The sequence below is a fragment of the Aethalodelphis obliquidens genome, unplaced genomic scaffold (genome assembly GCF_003676395.1).
Source record: "Aethalodelphis obliquidens isolate GAN/ISIS:26980383/991018 unplaced genomic scaffold, ASM367639v1 scaffold27, whole genome shotgun sequence".
NCBI classification, from domain to species: Eukaryota; Metazoa; Chordata; class Mammalia; order Artiodactyla; family Delphinidae; genus Aethalodelphis; species Aethalodelphis obliquidens.
In genome coordinates, this window is record NW_020837971.1 from 18678917 (window position 1) to 18698357 (window position 19441).

General features: G+C 40.6%; 1 protein-coding gene across 6 annotated transcripts in view; it reads right to left on the bottom strand.

The window, feature by feature from the left end:
- The window catches only part of LANCL2 (LanC like glutathione S-transferase 2), a 65051-nt gene extending 47107 nt beyond the window's left edge, over positions 1–17944 (bottom strand). For 2 of the 6 annotated variants that reach the window (XR_003436608.1, XM_027124102.1), the window contains exon 1: positions 17568–17942. Coding sequence is in view for 4 of the 6 variants with exons in the window: in XM_027124102.1 (XP_026979903.1) it covers positions 17568–17756 (189 nt within the window). In the remaining 2 variants the exon portion in view is untranslated. Of the gene's footprint in view, positions 1–8040; positions 8062–17567 lie in introns of those variants that run through there. The other 4 variants (XM_027124101.1, XM_027124100.1, XM_027124099.1 and 1 more) reach the window with 4 other exon arrangements.
- Between the last annotated feature and the right edge of the window lie 1497 nt (positions 17945–19441).

The window sequence follows — 19441 nt, forward strand, 5'->3', positions numbered from 1 at the left end:
GTTTTACAAGGTAAGTTTTAAAATGAGAGAATGCCCTATATGGACTCTAAGTCATAAGTATCGTAGAATCACAAAAAATAAGTTGCAGAAAACAAAGGAAAAAACTAAAAAACAAAAAAAGAGGAAAGAGATGTATCTGACTACACAAACATTTTAACTTCTTTAAGTTAAAAAACATGAGATGGTTTAAAAGTCAATGACAAGGGGAAATATGTGCAATATAAAATTTATAAATAAAAGAAAACTATATAACAATATAGAATACACTTAAAATTATCAATGTACCTTATAAGAAGAAAAAAAATCAAATGACAGGCATTTGCAAAAATGTTCAATCACTTAGCAATTAATGAAATGCAAGTAAGTACAAATACTATGGTTTGCCTATCAGATTAACAAATAATAAAAAAATTAAAAAATGTTAACTCCCAAGGCTGCCAGGAGCTAAGGTAACAGGTATTCTTATTCACTGCTGGTGATCTTTCTCAAGGGAAGTTTACCAGTATTCTTAAACATGTAGTTGACAGTGTTGTCCAGATTTTTCTGCCTTTGATGATCTTTGAAGACTCCAGTTGTTACATCAATTGCTGAGGTGTATTAAAATCTCCAGTGTGACTGTGAAATTGTCTGTTTCTCCCTTTAATTCTTTTTTTTTCTTTAGTGTACTTGTAGTTCTGTTATTTGGCATAGACAAATCTAGGAATGCTAGATCTTCCTGACAGATTTTATCATAAAGAAACATCCCTCCGTGGGACTGCAGGGAAAATATTTTCATGTTACTGGACAGTTAGGGTTTTCAGGCCAAATTTTACTGAAATTTGGGATTCTGGACTAAAAGCAACCTTAGGCATTAAGTTACAATAGTATACATTGTCAAAGCCCCGGGGAGGTTTTACTTAACCCTGGAGGGCTGTGTCTACATTTCAAAGGGGATGAGAAGTTAGAGCAGGGAAACCCTTCCCAGTCATAGAACTGAAGACAAACGGGCCTGTCTTTTCACAGAGAGAGTTATTTATATTCCAAAGACTTTGATATTTCCAATGAAACTCTCTCAGAAAGGGAAGGAGAGACAGTTGTCTCCTTCCCTTGTATAAAAACACAGAAAACTTGTTTTTCTTCATTCTTTGCCTACAATACAGACTTTGTGCACGTAGGACATTTGACCTGGCTTTCACTGCCAAAGAGCTAAGACGTGAGACTGAGGGAACCACTCACTGGTTATTTGCTGTCTAGTAAATAAGAAATCTCTGATCCAGAAACCTCTTGTGTACATTCAGGAAAAAATTAATAAGTACAAATATTGAAAACCTAAACCAGGCTAATATCAACATCATGGCAGTACAACACATCCCTTGTTTTTGTTTTCCCCTTTAACAACAAAAATTAGGCATCCATCCACCAACGGAAGTGCCTTCGTGTGAGTTGTGGAATGCAGCACCATACACCAAGAGACCCACGGCAAAGCTAGCCCACTTGCGAACTAGGTAATAAGCAGAGAGACTTCAGTACCAGCTGTGAAACCTACAGGAGACTGAATCGGTTCCAGCCCCTCAGCTACAGTCTGGGAGTGCAGGCGGAACAGTGACATAGGCAGTCGCCTTTGGATGAGATAGCCTTTGTGGAAGTCCAGATTTCCCGAGGAGAAGTACCAACACTCCATTGGAGGAAAAAGAAAAAAAGGAGTTTGGGTCCACTCAAGTGGGTAAGAGTAACAGCTTGTCTCTGCTGGCATCACCTAATGTTCAGGTATAGCATATGGCTAAATAGATGGCCCGTTATTTCTCCATCTGGGGAAAGGGAGAGCCACTGAGTGACTGCCTGGTTTCTAAATCTGTGCAGGACTCTGATGAAGAGACCTATTTCTCTCGCTTCTCATAATGCATCCAGAGCATTACAGAGGGAGTCCAGGTCTGGGGAGAGGGAGCAAGTCAGATAGCAGCATATAAGATTCCCAGGGCATTAAAGGAATGTAGCTCCCGCTGGTCCGTTTTGGACTCTACCAGGAACATGAAAAATCAAGAAGACATGACATCACCAAAAGATCACAATAATCTTCCAGTGACCAAACGTAAAGACGTGAAAATCTAATATTTACACAATGAAGAATTCAAAATAGCTGTTTTAAGGAAACTCAATGAGCTATAAAACACAGAAAAACAATTCAATGAAATAAAAAAAACAGTATGTGATGAAAATGAGAAATTTAACAAAGAAATAGAAATCACTGAAAAATAAACAAATAGAATTGTGGAGCTTAAGAATTTAATGAATGAAATGAAAAATGCAATAGAGCGCATCAAAAGCAGGCAGATCAAAGAGAAGACAGAATCAACAATATAGACAGGAGCTTAGAAAGAACCCAGTCTGAAGAGAAAAAAGAATAAAAAAGAGTGAAGAAAGCCTACATGATCTATGAGACATCCTGAAAAAACCAATAGCCAAGTCATTAGAGTTCCAGAAGGAAAAGTGAGCGAGAAAGGGGGCAGAAAACTTATTTAAAGAAATAATGGCTGAGAACTTTCCAAACCTGGGAAGAGATATGCACATCAAGTTCATGAAGTTAATAAACAGATTACCCCATTACTTCAACCCAAATTGTCCTTCTCCAAAACACACTGTAATAAACCTATCAAAAATCAAACACAAAAAGAGAAACCTAAAGACAGCAAGAAAAAAAGAAGACTGTAACCTACAAAGGAACCTCCAATGGGACATCAGTGAATTTCTCAGCAGAAATCTTACAGGCCAGGAGAACGTGGGATGATATACTCAAAGTGATGAAACAAAAAATAAAAAAATAAAAAATACTCCATTTGGGGACTCCATGTGGGGACTTCCCTGGCGGTCCAGTGGTTAAGACTCTGTGCTTCCACTGCAGGGGCACGGGTTCGATCCTTGATTGCGGAACTAAGATCCTGCATGCCGTGCGGCGTGGCCAAAAATTTAAAAAAAACAGAAACAAAACCAAAAAACTCCCTGTGGCAAAGTTACCCTTCCGGAATGAAGGAGAAATAAAGACTTCCCCAGACAAAGGCTGAGGTAATTCATCATCACTAGATCTAACAAGGAATGCTGAAGGAAGTTCTTCAAGCTGAAATGAGAGGAGGCTAACTAGTAATGTGAAACATAAAAAATACACCGATCAAGATAAATATAAAATCAAATTCAGAACACTGCAATATGATGGTGTGTTAACACTTAACACTAGTATAAAGATTAGAACTAGAGTATCAAAAGTAACTACAGCTACTATAATTCGCTGATGAACATACAATATGGAAAGAGGCAAACTGTGACATAAAAAACCATAAAAGGTGGAAGAGTAAAAGGGTAGATGTTTTCGTATGAGATTAAAATTAAGCTGTTATCAGAGTAAAATAGACTGTTATAGCTATAAAATGTTTTACGTATCTCATGAAAATCACAAAGCAAAATATTTGAGTAGACTCCCAAAAGATAAAGACGAGGGAGTCAGAAGCATACAATGGTGGGAAATCACCAATTCACAAAGGAATCCAGCAAGAGTCAAAGAGGAACAAGAAAACTACAAAACAGCCAGAAAGCAATTAAAAAGATGGCACTAGTAAGTCCTTACATATCCATAATCACTCTAAATATAAGTAGATTGAACTTCTAATCAAAAGGCAAAGAATGACTGGATGAATAAAAAACAAGAGCCAACTATATGCTACCTATAAAAGACTCACTTCAGCTTTAAGAACACACATAACTCAAAGTGAAAGGATGGAAAAAGACATTCCACAAAGTGGAAACCAAAAGAAAGCAGGGGTAGCTGTATTTATACCAGACAAAATGACCTTAAGTAAAAAACAGTCACGTGAAACAAAGGTCATTATATAAAGATAAAGGGGTCAACTCCTCTGAAGAAGACATTAACAATCGGAAATACATATGCACTCAACACCAGAGCAACTAAATATATTAAGCAAATAATACCAGAGCTAAAGGGAGAAACAGACAACAATACAACAATAATAGAGGACTTCGATACCACACTGTCAGCAATGGGTAGGTCATCCAGTCAGAAAATCACTAAGGAAACACTGGACTTGAACCATATGTTAGACCAAATGAACCCAATAGACATATATAAGACGTTCAATCCAACAACAGAATATACATTCTTCTCAAGTACACACAGAATATTCTTAAGGATAGATCATATGACAGGGCACAGAACAGGTCTTAACCAAATTCAAAAGACTCAAATCATACCAAGTATCTTTACTGACACTGGTATAAAAATGGAAATCAACAACGAGGAAACTGGAAAATCCACATATATGAGGAAATTGAACAACATACTCCCGGACAACCAATGAGTCAAAGAAATCAAAAAGGAAATCAAACAATATCTTGAAACAAATGAAAATAGAAACACAACATTACCAAAACTATAGAATGCTGCAAAAGCAGTTCTAAGAGGGAAGTTTATAGTGATAAATACCTACAGTAAGGAAAAAGAAAGATCTTAAATAAATAAATAATCTAGCTTTATACCTCAAGGAACTAGAAAAAGAATAAACCAAGCTCAAAGTTAGCAGAAAAAAGGAAAAAACAAAGATCACAGCAAAAATACATGAAATAGAAACTAGAGAAATAATAGAAAAGATTAACAAAACTAAGAGCTGTTTTTAATTAGTTAATTTATTTTTAATATTCATTTATTTATTTGGCTGCACCAGGTCTTAGTTGTGGCATGCAGGATCTTCATTGCAGCATGCAGGATCTTTAGTTGCGGTATGCGGCTCTTTTAGTTGCGGCATGCAGGATCTAGTTCCCCAACCAGGAATTGAACCTGGGCCCCTGCATTGGGAGCATGGAGTCTTAACCACTGGGCCACCAGGGAAGTCCCTAAGAGCTGTTTCCTTAAAAGATTTTTTTAAAAAACTGACAAACCCTTTAGCTAAACTAAGAAAAAGAGAAGACTCAATAAATAAAAACAGAAACTAAAGAAGAGTTATTACAAGTGATACCACAGAAATATAGCTGACCCTTGAACAGCACGGGTCTGAAATGCACAGGTCCATTTATATGCAGATACTTTTCAGTAGTAAATACTGCAGTGCTACATGGTCCATGGTTGGTTGAATTCAGGGATGTGAAGACTCGAGAATATGAAGGGCTGACTGTAAGTTATATGCAGATTAACCCATATGCGAACAAAACAGATAACCTAGAAAACATGGATAATTTCCTAGAAACATACAACTAACCAAGGCCAAATCAGAAATAGTGGTCCAGTGGTGGTCCAGTGGCTAAAACTCTGTGCTCCCAATGCAGGGGGCCCAGGTTCGATCCCTGGTCAAGGAACTAGATCCCACATTCATGCTGCAACTAGGAGTTCACATGCTGCAACTAAAGGTCCCATGTGCCACAACTAAGACCCAGCTCAGCCAAATAAATAAATAAATATCTTTAAAAAGGAATAAATAGAAAGTATGAGTAAACTAATAATGTATAAGGAGAGTGAATCAATAATACAAAACCTCCCAAAAAAGAAAACCCCAGACAAGATGGTTTCACTGGTGAATTCTATGAAACATTTAAAGACTAATTAGCACCAACCTTTTTCAAACTTTTTCAAAAAATTGAAGAGGGAACACTCCCAAATACAAGACCAGCATTACCCTGATACCAAAGCCAGATAAGGACACTATGTGAAACAAAAACTACACACCAATATCCCTGATGAACACGGATGCAAAAATTCTCAACGAGATATTAGCAAAATGAATTCAAAAATACACTAAAAGGATCTTACACCATGATCAAGTGGGAGTTTTCCCTGGGATACAAAGATGGTTCAATATATGCAAATCAATAAGTGTGACACATCACACTAATAGAACAAGGGATAAAAATCATATGATCCCCTCAATAGATGCAGAAAAAGCATTTGACAAAATACAACATCCTTTCACGATAAAACTCTCAGCAAATTGGGAATAGAAGGAGAACACCTTAACATAACAAAGGCCATATACTTACTATATGGCTATAGCTAACTTCATACTCAATGGTGAAAGGCTGAAAGCTTCTCCCCTACGATCAGGACCAAGACAAGGGTGCCACTGTAAGCACTCTTGTTCAACACAGTACTGGAAATCCTGGCTAGAGCAATCAGGCAAGATAAAGAAATAAAAGGCATCCAAATCGGAAAGGAAAAAGTAAAACCGTTTATATTTACCGATATGATCTTATATACAGAAAACCCTAAAGACTCAACCAAAAAACTGATAGAACTAACCAATAAATATAGAAATCAGTTGTTTCTATACACTAACAACAAACTATCCAGAAAAAGAAATAAAACAGTCTCATCACAATAGCATCAAAAACAACAAAATACTTAGGAATACATTTTACCAAAGAGGTGAAAGAGCTGTACTCTGAAAACTGTAAGACTCCGATGAAAGAAAGTGAGGAGATAAACAAACAGAAAGATATCCTGTTTTCATGGATCAGAAAAATTAACATGTACTGCTGTTATGTGTCAAAGAGGATAGATGTCTGATTCTCCATCCAACTGTTTAATAACTTTTTGACTCCAAGTTAGTAATGTACGCCTCCTGTGTCTTGACCTTTGGTTTCCACCATTAATCAAAGAGATACAGAACAGTTTTCATGAGAAGGAAAAAAACTAGAGTACTACCACTTCATTACCTGGTGTGGCAGAACCCATAAGGTAGTACCTAGCCCACACTTATTGCAGGACACCTCCTTCCTGATCAGAATCCTGATTAGATTCACAGCAGCAATGCATCCAACCCCAGAAGAGCTACTTGCTTTCCCAGACTGCCTTATGACCAGGGGCAGCCATATGACACAGTTCTAACCCGTGAGATGTAAGTGCAAGTCTTCTAAGGGCTCTTGGAAGGTTCTCATTTTTCTTGATAAAAGAGAAAGATACAGCTGGTGCTCCCTTCTTTTAACTCCCTTCGTCCTACTGTAAAATTGGACAAGAAATCTGGGACTAGAGCAGCCATCTTATACTATAGCACAAAAAAATGAGAGAAAGACCAACATAACTGCAGAAATCCTGAAATGAATCAACACCAAGAGTTGCCTACTTCTAGACTTCCTGTTATACAGGAAAAATAATCTAAGATACTTCCAAGTTGAGTCTTCTGTTTATTGTAGCTGAATGCAGGCCTAACACATTCATGTACAGTTTTAGCTCTGGCATGATAACTTTATTCCAAAGCATATGCTTTATTCCTCATAAATGATACTGGAGTATAGTTCTAAGGCTTACGATTACTCACTCTAATTCCTTTTAATACTTGACAAAATTCCATTGTGAAAATAATTTCTCTGCCTTTGCTTTAAGGTATCTTTTCTAGTTCCTAATTTTCTAACTCTCTGTCATCAAAGAGATTTCTAATTTGTTGATGTTGGAACCAAAGTCTCAAGAACAAAGAAAAAAATTTATTATGCTGTAATTCTATTTGGAGAAATTTTAACTGGTTAATCTCATTTAATAATGGTATTATTATAAAGATAATTAATAATTACTGAGCACTTTACCATATGCCTAGCACTAAGTGCTCTATGTGACATTTCAATTCATCTTCACATTACTGAATGATTCTGTTTTTTAGGTGAGAAACCTGAGGCCAGCCCAAGGTCACATGAGACAACAAGAGACTGAGCTTTTGGGGCTGTAGCTAGACTGTCTAATTCGAAAGTTCCTGGGCCTCCCTATGCTGAGCCCTTGTTGTGAAAATCTTTGCTTGATTCTCTATTTACAGTTTACCTTTAAATTTTTGAAAGGCTTACTACAGCTTTCACTCAATCACACCATATGAATACAATACACATCTTCCACAAAGCACAGAAACAGAACGAGTAGCTAAAGAATTTGGGAGGTTTTTCTCTGACTCAAAGATTAATTTTTAGTAATTGCACTGCAATTAGAAAGAAAATATTCTTTTCCTACATACTAGGCAATTTTCCCAAACAAGGATGCCCCAAAGTGCTATAAAGCAAAACGATGTTGGTATTTCTAATACTTACATGTTTTTCTGTATTTTTTTAAATGAAAGCTGTGTTTGAGGAAATACAACCCTAAAATACAAAAATACAGAAATCATAAAAGAGATTGATCATTAACTTTAAAATTCATGATCTTAACTTCAAATAGAGAGTGGAAACTCTCAAAATAGGTGTTTAACATGCACAAATAAATAACTCCTAAAGCAAAAGGTAATGCTTGGAACAGGTATTTGTGAACCAAACTTCTGAGTTTGAATAATGCACCAGGAGAGCTTGTGAATAAAATCATTTATTATACTCCTCACATAGGTGGGCACTTGTGACACTCTATCTAATTCAATCCTGATAACCCTATAACAACATTATCATCCCCGTGTTATAGACAAAGAAATTAAAGCTAACAATGACTTGTCTACATTTTTAAAGATAATAAAAATAGCTTTTTAACCCACATTTTGTGTATGTGCGATACACAGATTATACACTCCAGAATATGTGCAAATATATAGATACCAGTAATGACAAGTATATGTATACACAGGCACATATATATACATCAGCAAGTAATTCTTTCATAGGAAAGGTTTTAACAAATCTTTTTAATCCAGGGCACAGGTTGAGGAAAGTATATTTTGTAATCTCAGATCTCCCAGGGGAAGATGCTCTGTGACAGTTTACACATATGAAGTAGGTGGGCTTGGTTTTCTAACACTTTATTTTCAAACAAAAATGCATAAGCAAAAGTACCCCAATCATTACCTCAAAGTGAATTACTAAAGGAGAAAAGGGGAAAAAAGTTGTATGTTTTGACAGTAAAGAATTAGATGGTGGGGCTTCCCTGGTGGCGCAGTGGTTGAGAGTCCGCCTGCCGATGCAGGGGACACGGGTTCGTGCCCCGCTCCGGGAAGATCCCACATGCCGCGGAGCGGCTGGGCCCGTGAGCCATGGCCGCTGAGCCTGAGCATCCGGAGCCTGTGCTCCGCAACGGGAGAGGACACAGCAGTGAGAGGCCCGCGTAAGGCAAAAAAAAAAAAAAAAAAGAATTAGATGGTGGGGGAACATCTACCCTCACTAGCAGTATTTTCAATAAACAGAAGAAGGATCATTACCTATACTGAATGTGTGTCAAGGAAATGCTGTTTGATTAGATGTTTGAAAATAGTTCATTCTTTTAAAAATAGGTGTATATTTACATAATCAGGTCTGTTTCTGTTTTTCTTGTTTCAAACTCAGTAACACTATTAATAGAAAATATTCTAGACTACATATCCTAAACACACACATCTGTCCAATTCTGATATACTTATCTTGTGTCATAAAAATTAACTGATAATCTGCTGTGTATACTCTGTAGGGGATATATATATCATAACCACAAAAGAAGTTTGGAATTGCCATAAAGAACCAAGGACAGCTGCTTAGTAATGGTATATTAATAAACTGATTATAAGGGCTCAAAGCATACACAATTATAAGGTTAATGGGACTTTGTGGTCAAATTATATTTATTTTTGGAAAGCTCTCGGTGAAAAACTAGGTTTCATTTTTGATTAAACAATTGTTGCACGGTATTAGCTAAACTCTAGGGAAGAGAAACATTTTCCGAAAAGGAAACTCAGTTTGTTATATTCAATTCTATTCAAGTAAAATTGGCTCAAACCTATTCTGGCCCTAGCAGACTCCTAGGTGGCCACCCTACAGAATATAGGCCTCCCCTGGGACACCCATGAAGTATATTATAGTCTTATATTAGGTTAGAAGATTGTCTAGAGGACCTAGGTCATGACTCATATAACATTCTAGATACAGAAGAGATTTTAAAGATAAAATGATGCTATTAAATAATATATAAAAATGATTCTAATAAAAAAAGTTTTTTATTTCAGTACACTTATTCACTCAACATTCACTGAGTATCTATTCTGTCCTAGTTCAGTATCAGGTGTGGAGATAGTTTTTAAAATAATAATAATAATTCAAGCATAGGTAAGAAAAAATTCCTGTCTCTAAGAGTCAAGTGGGGAAGAGAAACAAAAATGAATCAGTCAGCCCTCACTAACCATGGATTAAACCTTCAGAGCTCCTGTCTGGGGGTTCAAGCATAAGCATGCGAATCTGAAGGTCCATGTCATGATATACAACAATTTTCAATTTTGCTGAGGCCCCAATAAAAAGAGCACGAGTTGACAGAACTGTGGGCAGAGAGTTTAGCTGACTTCCCAACATCCAATAATCCTTTTTCACCTTCCCCACCATCAGCAGGCGTGTTAGTGTCCCCACTGCAGAGACGTGAGTGAGGAAAGTATGGTACGGAATTTAGAAATCTGAGAACATACCCACATGAATACTGCATGTTTGCCTATATTTTCCTCAGAAGGAAAAGGCACAAGAATAAGCATTTCTCTAAGAAGGAAAAAGTAAAGGATATGCAATATTTTTTTATAATCCACTAAAGATATAAACCTTTAAGCAATTTTTCATTACCACATTGTATGCTATAGTGACAAAAAATAGGATACATAATAATGCTAATATAGCTATCATTAACTGAACTCTTAAACTACTTACCTATATATTAGTAATTATGTGTAACAAGGTACTAATTGTATCAGTATTAGGCACCCTTTTGAGTGCTCTAAATGTATTAACTTAAACACCATAACAACCTAATGAGGAATGGGTCACTCTACAACTATATTATTATCAACTTTCAACCAATATATTATATTAAGAACTTCAATTACCTTTTCAACTTAACCGTTTACTACAAGCTGATGAGATAAATGCTATTATCCTATGTTAATGGGCATTGTTCTAAGTGTTTAAATGCATTAATTAAATAGTCATAACCTATTAGGAAGGTACTATCATTGCCCACATTACTTGCCCAAAGGCTATAGCTAATAAGTGGCAGAAAAGTAGCAGTCAAACCCAGGTCTATCCAAGTTCTCACCTGCTCTATACTCCACATGTTATTCCCAACAGATGGGAAATGCTGATTTGCAATATTTTTGCAGTCTCCCCCTACATAATCTTCCCCTTATGCTTTTATGTCAATATCTTTCCATATCAGGAACTGAAAACTGGCTGGAGGTTAAAATTAAAAGAAAATTCAACAAGCTGTATGTAGAGCAGCGCTCCTCCAATATAATGGGCATATGGACTGTCTGACCTGGGAATTTGGTTAAACGCAGGTTCTGGTTCTTTAGGTGTAGGGTGGAAGCCGCATCTTCTAACAAGCATTCAGGAAAGGCTGATGTTTTGGGTCCACAAATCTCACTTTGAGGAGAAAGGCTGTAGAGTATATTCCCTCCCTCACCCCCATTTTAGCTCATCTGAACGAAAGAAAAATGATTGGGTCGGCCAAAAAGTTCGTTTGGGTTTTTCCGTAAGATGTTACAAAAAAACCCAAACAAACTTTTTGGCCGACCCCATGTATTTTCTGGGCAATTGAAAAGTGCTATTTCCTTAGGCTTCCATGATATAGTATGACATTCAACAAATTTTGAAGTGAAAAGCAAAAATACAGAAAACTAAGTGAAAAAGTATAAAATGAAGAATTTCCAACAGCTCAAGATAATGTCAAGTTATAGATTCCAAGTAAAAATTCTCTTTATCTTCATTTTTGTATGGAAAAAGTTTTAAAATCCTTAGGACCCATCAAGTCCTTTAGAACCGGCTCCAATCTACCTTTTCAGCCCCGTTACCACCCAGTGTTCTTCACGCTCCCTCCTCTGCAGTCAGATTCCACTCCCTGCCTCTCCCTTCACGCAGCGCTCCCCCTTAGCCTGGCAAAGCCCCACTGTTGGATTCATTAGCAGAAGCCACTGGACCGAGGGGCTCCAAAGCCCTGGCAGTGTAGTGAGCAAACCAAAACCTGAGCCCGTAGATGCCTCAAGGTTAGGAAATCAAAACGCCAAGGACAACCAACCACAGACAGCTAGGCTTTAAGCTACAGCCAGTCAAGAATGCCCTTGCTTTGCTTCCACGCTTCTCCTACAGAGCTGACCCTTAAGGAAGACAGGTTTGTTGAACCGCTTGGGTCCACCCGCATGGGGATTTTTTTCAACAGTGAATACTACAGTACCACACAATCCCTAGTTGGTTGAATCCACGGATAAGGAACCACAGATATGGAAGAAATTCAGTACAGAGGAACGACCTATGCAGAATTAAGTTATGGGGACATTCGACTCTCCAGAGGATCAGTGCCCCAACCCCCTCACTGTTCCCCTGGCTCGTCGGAAAAATGCTCCTAACCACTTCCAGCTTGGCGCTGCCTGATTCAAATCCATTTGTGCTCACTAAGCTCTTAACACTTGTAATATGCCTCAGTTTATCTTTTGACAGTTCCGCCCTCAGAAGAGGAAATTGAAGGAGACCCTTGACAGCCCCCAGGAGGTCCCCTCATTAAAACAGGCCAAGTTTAATGAGATGACTTATTTTGCAAACAAATTAGCCTTACTTTGATTATCTTTAATAGAAATGAGGGTGACTGTAGAGAAAAAAAATTATGTTTCAGTAGAAAATTGTAACACAACCATGTGCATATCAGATTTTAGTCCTGTTCATTGTCTTTGAGGTTTGCTATATACCTGTAAACTGGACTGGATCCTGAATTCTTCTAGCTTCTTCAAATACCTGGCTATGACTCTCCAAACTATCAATAATATTTCCAGTTTCTCCCACCTTTCTGATCTGGAATCACTAAGAACAAAGATTGCCCTTGAACTTCCTTGAAGGGCCCCTCCTCAAACCCAGATGGAAGCCAAATTTCAGGACCCTGAACCTTAGATCCACATCCCTCAACTCAAAAGGGCTCCTCCGGACTCTTGGACCTGCACACCAGGTGAAGATCTGAAGTGAAATTGACCAGGGAGGCTCCTCCCCAGAAGCAGATGGCATCTCCCAAGATCCCAGAACAAGATCTTCATCTCCAATATAAAAACCTTCATTCCTTTTGCCACTTCACTACTTGCTTTTTCTCTCTGCTAATGCACAAGAAGATAATGCTCCTTAGCTCTGGCAACTATCACTGAATCTACTGCCCAGGCCACAGCTGCACAACAAGAGTCACTAGGCTTTCTTGCTAAGGTGGTTCTAGATAATAGAATTGCTTAGATCACTTACTGGCTAAACAAGGAGTGTGCACCAAAGCAAATACTTCCTGCTGTACCTGGATCAACCCCTCTGATATTTTAGCAAATATAAGAAATTAGCAAATAAGCTACTTGGCTGAAACAGGTTGATATCCCTTCAGGTATATCCTTTGATTTATTTGATACCAACTGGTTTGGTTCATGGGGGCCCTGGCTTAGGATTAGCCTTCAGTCTCTGTGTTATCGTCCTCATAGTCGCCATCAGTCTCCCTGGTGGGCTACATTCTCTCAACCGTCTTAAACGCATGTTCACAGCCATCAGCAGTACATCAGGTGGTCTCACTGCTCTTGGAGAAACAGAAACAAGTGAACAAAGAGATGAACAGCAAAAACAATTCTTCCATGGACCTGACACCACAACCTGTGAGTTTCACAATGAGACAAGGGCAACTTAATTCTGATGGTGACCGAGAGTGGCGCTTATACACCATTCGAGATCAATCTCTCACGTATGACAGCGTGACCAAAAGGGGTATTGTTAGATTAATTAAACAAGGAGACCATTGGGCTGAGGTGGCTCTATTGCCTTGGCAGCCTCTGTAAGCAAACCAAAACCTAAGCCTGTAAATGCCTCAAGGTTACAAAAGCAAAACCTAAGGACAACCAATCACAACGAGCCAACTGGGCTTTAAGCTACAGCAACTGGATTCCTGACCCTCAGAAACTATGTGAGATAATAAATGTTTATTAAATTATTAAGTTTGGGGATCATTTCTCACATAGCAATAGATGGATAGTAACAGTGGCTTCTCCCTTGAGTGCCCTGTTAGCCCTAGGAATGGGGCTGCTCCTCGTATCGGCTATTCCTCTATCCTTTAGAGTTCTCTTTACTTCTTATGAGGCAACCTCTCGTTACTCCAATCTCTTTATGCTTAGGAATAATTCTTTATATGAAACCTTCCCTACCAAATCACTGTGTGGTTTCTGTCTCCTGAGTGTATCCTTGACGATACAGCAGATAAACCTGGCGCTGCTGATCAGAGAAGCACTCTGAGAAACACTGGTGTACATCAACCACGATTCAGCGCCTGAAGTTCACGGCCACAGCGAAATCAAGCAAAAAGAAGGGAAGAAAAGGCTATTAGAGAAGCAGCCAACAGTGCTGACTTTACATACCTTCCAAATTTGAAAAACAAAACCAAAAAAAGCTGCTATTACGCTGGTTCACTGCTTTTCATAGTATCTGGACCGATGTCGTCAAAATGTTACAAAAGCCTACTTACAGCAACATAATTCAGTGAAGTAGACTTGATCTGGTTTTAGAACTGGAGGTGAATTTTACTGATTGATTACACCACAACACATACACAGCTAACCTAAACGGGATCAAATAACTGACTTAAAGAATACTTGGCAATAAAGTTACTGTGTTGGTAGACTTTACGTAATCTTTTCTCACTAACAGCACACACCATCACGATAAAATTATTCCTCAATGCCTAATTTACAAATTACACTCTGTATTAATTTCCTAGGGTGCCGAAACAAATTGAGTGGCTTAAAACAACAGAAGTTTATAGTCTCACAGTTCTCGAGGCCATAAGTCCAAAATCAAGGGTTGGCAGGGCCATGTCCCCTCTGAGACTCCGGGCAGAATCCTTCCTTGCCTCTTCTAGTTTCTGGTGTTTGCCAGCAATCTCTGACATTCCTTGGCTTGCAAATGCATCACTCTAATCTCTGCCTCCATCATTCCATGGCCATTTTCTCTCTCCCTGTGTGTCTCTGCCTCTCTTCTAAGGACACTAGTTTATATTGGATTAAGAGCCTACCTTACTCCAGCATGACCTTACTTTAATTACATCTAACATAACCTTATTCCCAAGAGTCACATTCTGACATTCCACAGTTCAGGACTTCATCTTTTGGGGAGACACAATTCAACTCATAACACCTCATTTTCATGAAACTTCATGTCTATCAAAACAAATGCATAGTCTGACAACTTCTATTTTAATTACATTCTTAATATTCTAAGAATTAAAGACGTAATAATCCCAATCTATCAATACAGAAGGCAGGGGAACTTAATTCATGTTCATTTTATTTTACGACTTCCCTAAATCTAAGCATTCTCTTACCTTAAGTGGGGTCTGGCTGCTTGCTGCTCTAAAACCAATACTCTAGAGGCAAGGCTGGTGGAAATGAAAGTTTGCTTTATTTTGGAGGCTGGCAAACCAAGGGAGGGGGGAGGGGGTACTCGTGTCCAAAGGCTGACACCCCCCGCCCCCAAGGATGACCAGTGGGTAAGAGCTTTTAAAGGCGAGTTTCTGGGGTGTGTAAGTGGAAGCAGGGGGCTACGTGCAGAACAGCACAGGCAGCTCTGACAGGCATCTTGAAATTGGTCATGTGGTGGTCTGATCAACATCATCTTGTTTTAAGAACCCTTAGTTTTCAGTTCCAGGGTCGGTTTGCTCCGATTTCTTTGAGGCCAGTTCTCAGAATTGTGGCAGGTGATGTCATGGCTACAGTCTGGTCATCATGTAGTTCACTTCTTCCACCTGGTGGGGCTTTCCATCTCTACAAAACAGCTCAAAGGACACGGCCCAGAATACTATCTACAGCCCCCGAGGAGGAACTAAAGGTCCTTCACTTTGCTTCATGACTAAACTACTATTATTTTGTCCTGTTTGATTGCTTTCCTTTGCTTCTGCATTTTCTCACTTCTCTAATTCAATTTATTCTTTGCCTGCAGTTTTTCTACAGACGAAAGGTGGGCTGAGGACATGGGTGGGGGGCCGCGGTGAGGACCACAGGGTCCTGCTCCATTTCATATCCACCTTTCAAAATCAGAAATCCCTCTCTCCCTTTAATGTGCTCTCATTTTCATGTTCAAGAACATGAAAAAACTCTTCCCCTTTCCTTTAGCATATAACAACGACCACTGGCATGGGTCCCCCACCCTGACTTATTTTAATTGTTTAATTGCATGGAGATATCACAAGCCCCATTAGTTATTTGTGGCTTAATTTTCTTTTACATAAGCCCGTTTGGTGTGTAGTTGACGTCAACATTATGTTTACTGGATATAAAAGGTTAGAAAGAAAAACATGTAATTTCAGAACCAGTGTTTATCTCCTTCTCTGAGGTACAAAATGAAACTCAACTGTTCTCACCTCTTTACTGTTCTCAGGGAGACTCAAATAGTGGTTCCTTTCACTTATCTTTAAACTGCAGTAGCCTCCTTACTCTAAGGATAATATTGAGACAGCAACTGATAATATGTATGAGTGACAGATTTTTCAAATGTTTGCCAGAGACTTATTTTTACTACAAAGGATTTAAACACCAAGTCACAAACAAAACAGAAATATATGTGAAAACAGAAGAAATCCAGAGAAAAAATCAGTGCTGACATATGAATTCTAAACCACGAGCACTGACTTTTCCAGGGGAAGAATGAGGATGCATTTATTGGGGGCTTTACCAGGTACCACGTAAGGCAGTTTGACAGACCGCTTGATATACTTTAATTCAATCACTAACATCCCTGTAAGTTAGGAATTGTTCTCCAGATTTGAATTACATACAAGAAAAGCGAGTTTAGAGAAGTCACTTGCCTAAGATTCCATGTTCAGACCAATAATCGCTCTTTCAAAATTGCCTTCATTGGGGCGAACTAATGCCTTTTCAAACACAAAATACATGGGGAGCCAGGGAGGTAAAGTGGGAGTTGGAACAGAGATCAGTGGAAACACAGGAACCTAACCGGTGAACGCGCGGCTTTACCAAAACGAGAACAGCTGTGCCGATATTCACGTATTCCTTTCTGTCCACCTTCCCCCTACCGAGTTAGCTTGTTCACACGTATTCCATTTCCGACTCCTGGGCGCACATAGCAGACCCATTACAGTAACACTACTGTGTAGAAACAAGGCCTTTTGGTTGCTGTTCCCAAGCCCTACATTCCAAGGGCAGGGGACCGGAGGCCAGGGCTGACGATAACCTCGGCCCCAGGGAAAGTGCCAACAGGCGGTCCGCGGATACGCTTTACAGCTCTGGGGGCGGGCCCTCGATGGTAAACAAATCTGCACCTCAACAGACCCCGAAGACCTGGCCCGCACTTCCGAGAGCCCCGAAAGAGCGTATTTCAAAGGCACGAGGGGCCAGGAGGCGCCTACCAGGAGGAAAGCGGCTAACAACGCAGAGCTCCACAGCCTTCCAGGGCCACATCGCCCGGGAAGGACCGCAGCTCGAAGCCCGCGCTCTGGGAGCTCGCCGGCCCCGGACCGCCCAGCGGCGGAACCCAGAGCCTTGACCGAGGAACAGCGCGCGGCGCGGGTGGGTGACTTCTGCGCGGCGAGGGGGCAGCGGGTGGACGCTACCACCGCCGGCGCTCCCCTCCCCCAACGCCTGGCGCGGCCCGAATCCGGCCGCCGGTCGCCGACTCACCTTCCCATCGCTGTGGAAGGGGAGGCCGAGCTCGTCGGGAGTGAGCTGGGAGCGAGCACGTGGCGGCTCCTCGGCCGGCACAGCGGCGGCGGCCTCGTAGTCCGGGAAGGGGTTGGGGAACGCCCGCTCTTCCATATCCGCGTCCCCGCCCAACTGCAACTTAAGCCTCCGGGACATGGTCTCGCCCATGTCGGCCGCGCGCCCTGCCCTCCGCGGGGCCGCGCGGTACGGCGAGCGAGCGGGGACAAGCCTCCTCCGAGGCGCTCGGGCCCGGCCGCGGGCGGGTCTCAGGCAAGCCCTAAGGAAGGCGGCGGGCGCCCCGCCCCGGCCCGGCTCTAGACGTGCCCTCGGGGAGGCTGCGGCGGTTCGCAGTCACCGGGGCGCCGCGGTAGCGGGGTCCCCTCCGAGGAGTAGGCTCCGGCCAGCGGCGCCGCAAGGGCAGCGTCTCCGGGGAGGGCGCTGTCCCTCCCAGTCATCCCGCCGTCGGGGGGGAGGGGGGTCTGGAGGAGGAGCCACCGCCTTTTTTTTTTTTTCCTTTTAGGTTTTAAGTCCCTTTGTTTTGAATAAACGGGTATCTTTGGTAGCAGCATGTAATGTGAAAGCATCCTTAATCACCTAAATATTTCATTGACCGCCCCCCCCCCAGGCCCGTCCAATATTAGTTTAATTGCCCAGGAGCATAACATGGATAATAATAAAAGGACACAAGCAAGTACATCTGCATTTATGTAATCACAACATAGTTAGCAGCCTTTATTGGTTCTCTTTGTTCTTCTTGTTTCTTTAATTATTTGAAACTAAATAGATGTAATGATTTCTCCTCCTTGAGGGAAATATATTATTCCTTTTTTTTTTTTTCCATTTAAACATTGAATGCCAGATGGTACTAGGTGATGACAAAAGATAGTTTCTACCCTCGGGATTCCAAGTTAGTGGGTGAGAAAAGTAAGCATAGCTTAGTATGATGTGGGTACTTTTCTGAAACCAAGCAAGGTATACATTAATATGTCAAAAAGTGACATGATAGAGGAAAACAGTACCAAGCACTGGAAAGGCTCCATCCTCCTGCCTCTGTGGCCTGGCTTCCCACTCCTGTCTGTCCTGTTGTCTCCCCCAACTGTACAAGGATGCACATGTGAAACAGCCCCTACCTATAGGATGACCATGGGAAATTCCACTGTTGGAAAAAATCATTATAAAGGGGTTAGCATAAATATATATCCTTAGAGGAAACAGAACTGATATAACGGGATGCCTTGAGGGGCCCGCTCCACTCTTCTGCTTCATTCGTTTGTCCCGGGGTCCATCTTTCTCCCACCCTCAGTCAAGGACATTTTCTAACTGCTCCTGAATTCTGATACTTTTACCATATAGGAAATTCAGTCCCCTTGTTAGGTAGTTAGTCAGACATTAGCAGCAAGGAGGTGACAGTGGCGAGAAAGACAAGGAAAAATCGAGTCAAACACCCAGCCTTCTGGGGACTCTCCCCTGACCCCCCCAAAACGGGCGAAACTATGGTCGTGTGGTGAGCAACTTATCCTGATAAAGAGAGGCACAGTGATACAAGGGGGACTTCCCTGGGCTGCCCATGCCCAGACCACACAGGCATATAACCTATAGTGAACCCGAACTCATTATACCATAATTATAATAAAATCTACAGGTGGTTTTGCCCCCCGCCCCCCCCCCAGTGGGCGTTTCTTAGCGATTCAAGGGTGAGAGCATGCACAGCAGTAAACTTGTTCCATAGCTCGGGACTGTCAATCAAATAATGATCCCCTGTCGCTCACCCCCGCCTCCCTGCAAAATGCTCCTTAAAAGCGCTCTTAAATAAATTAAATAAATAAATAAATTTTAAAAATTAAAAAAAAAAA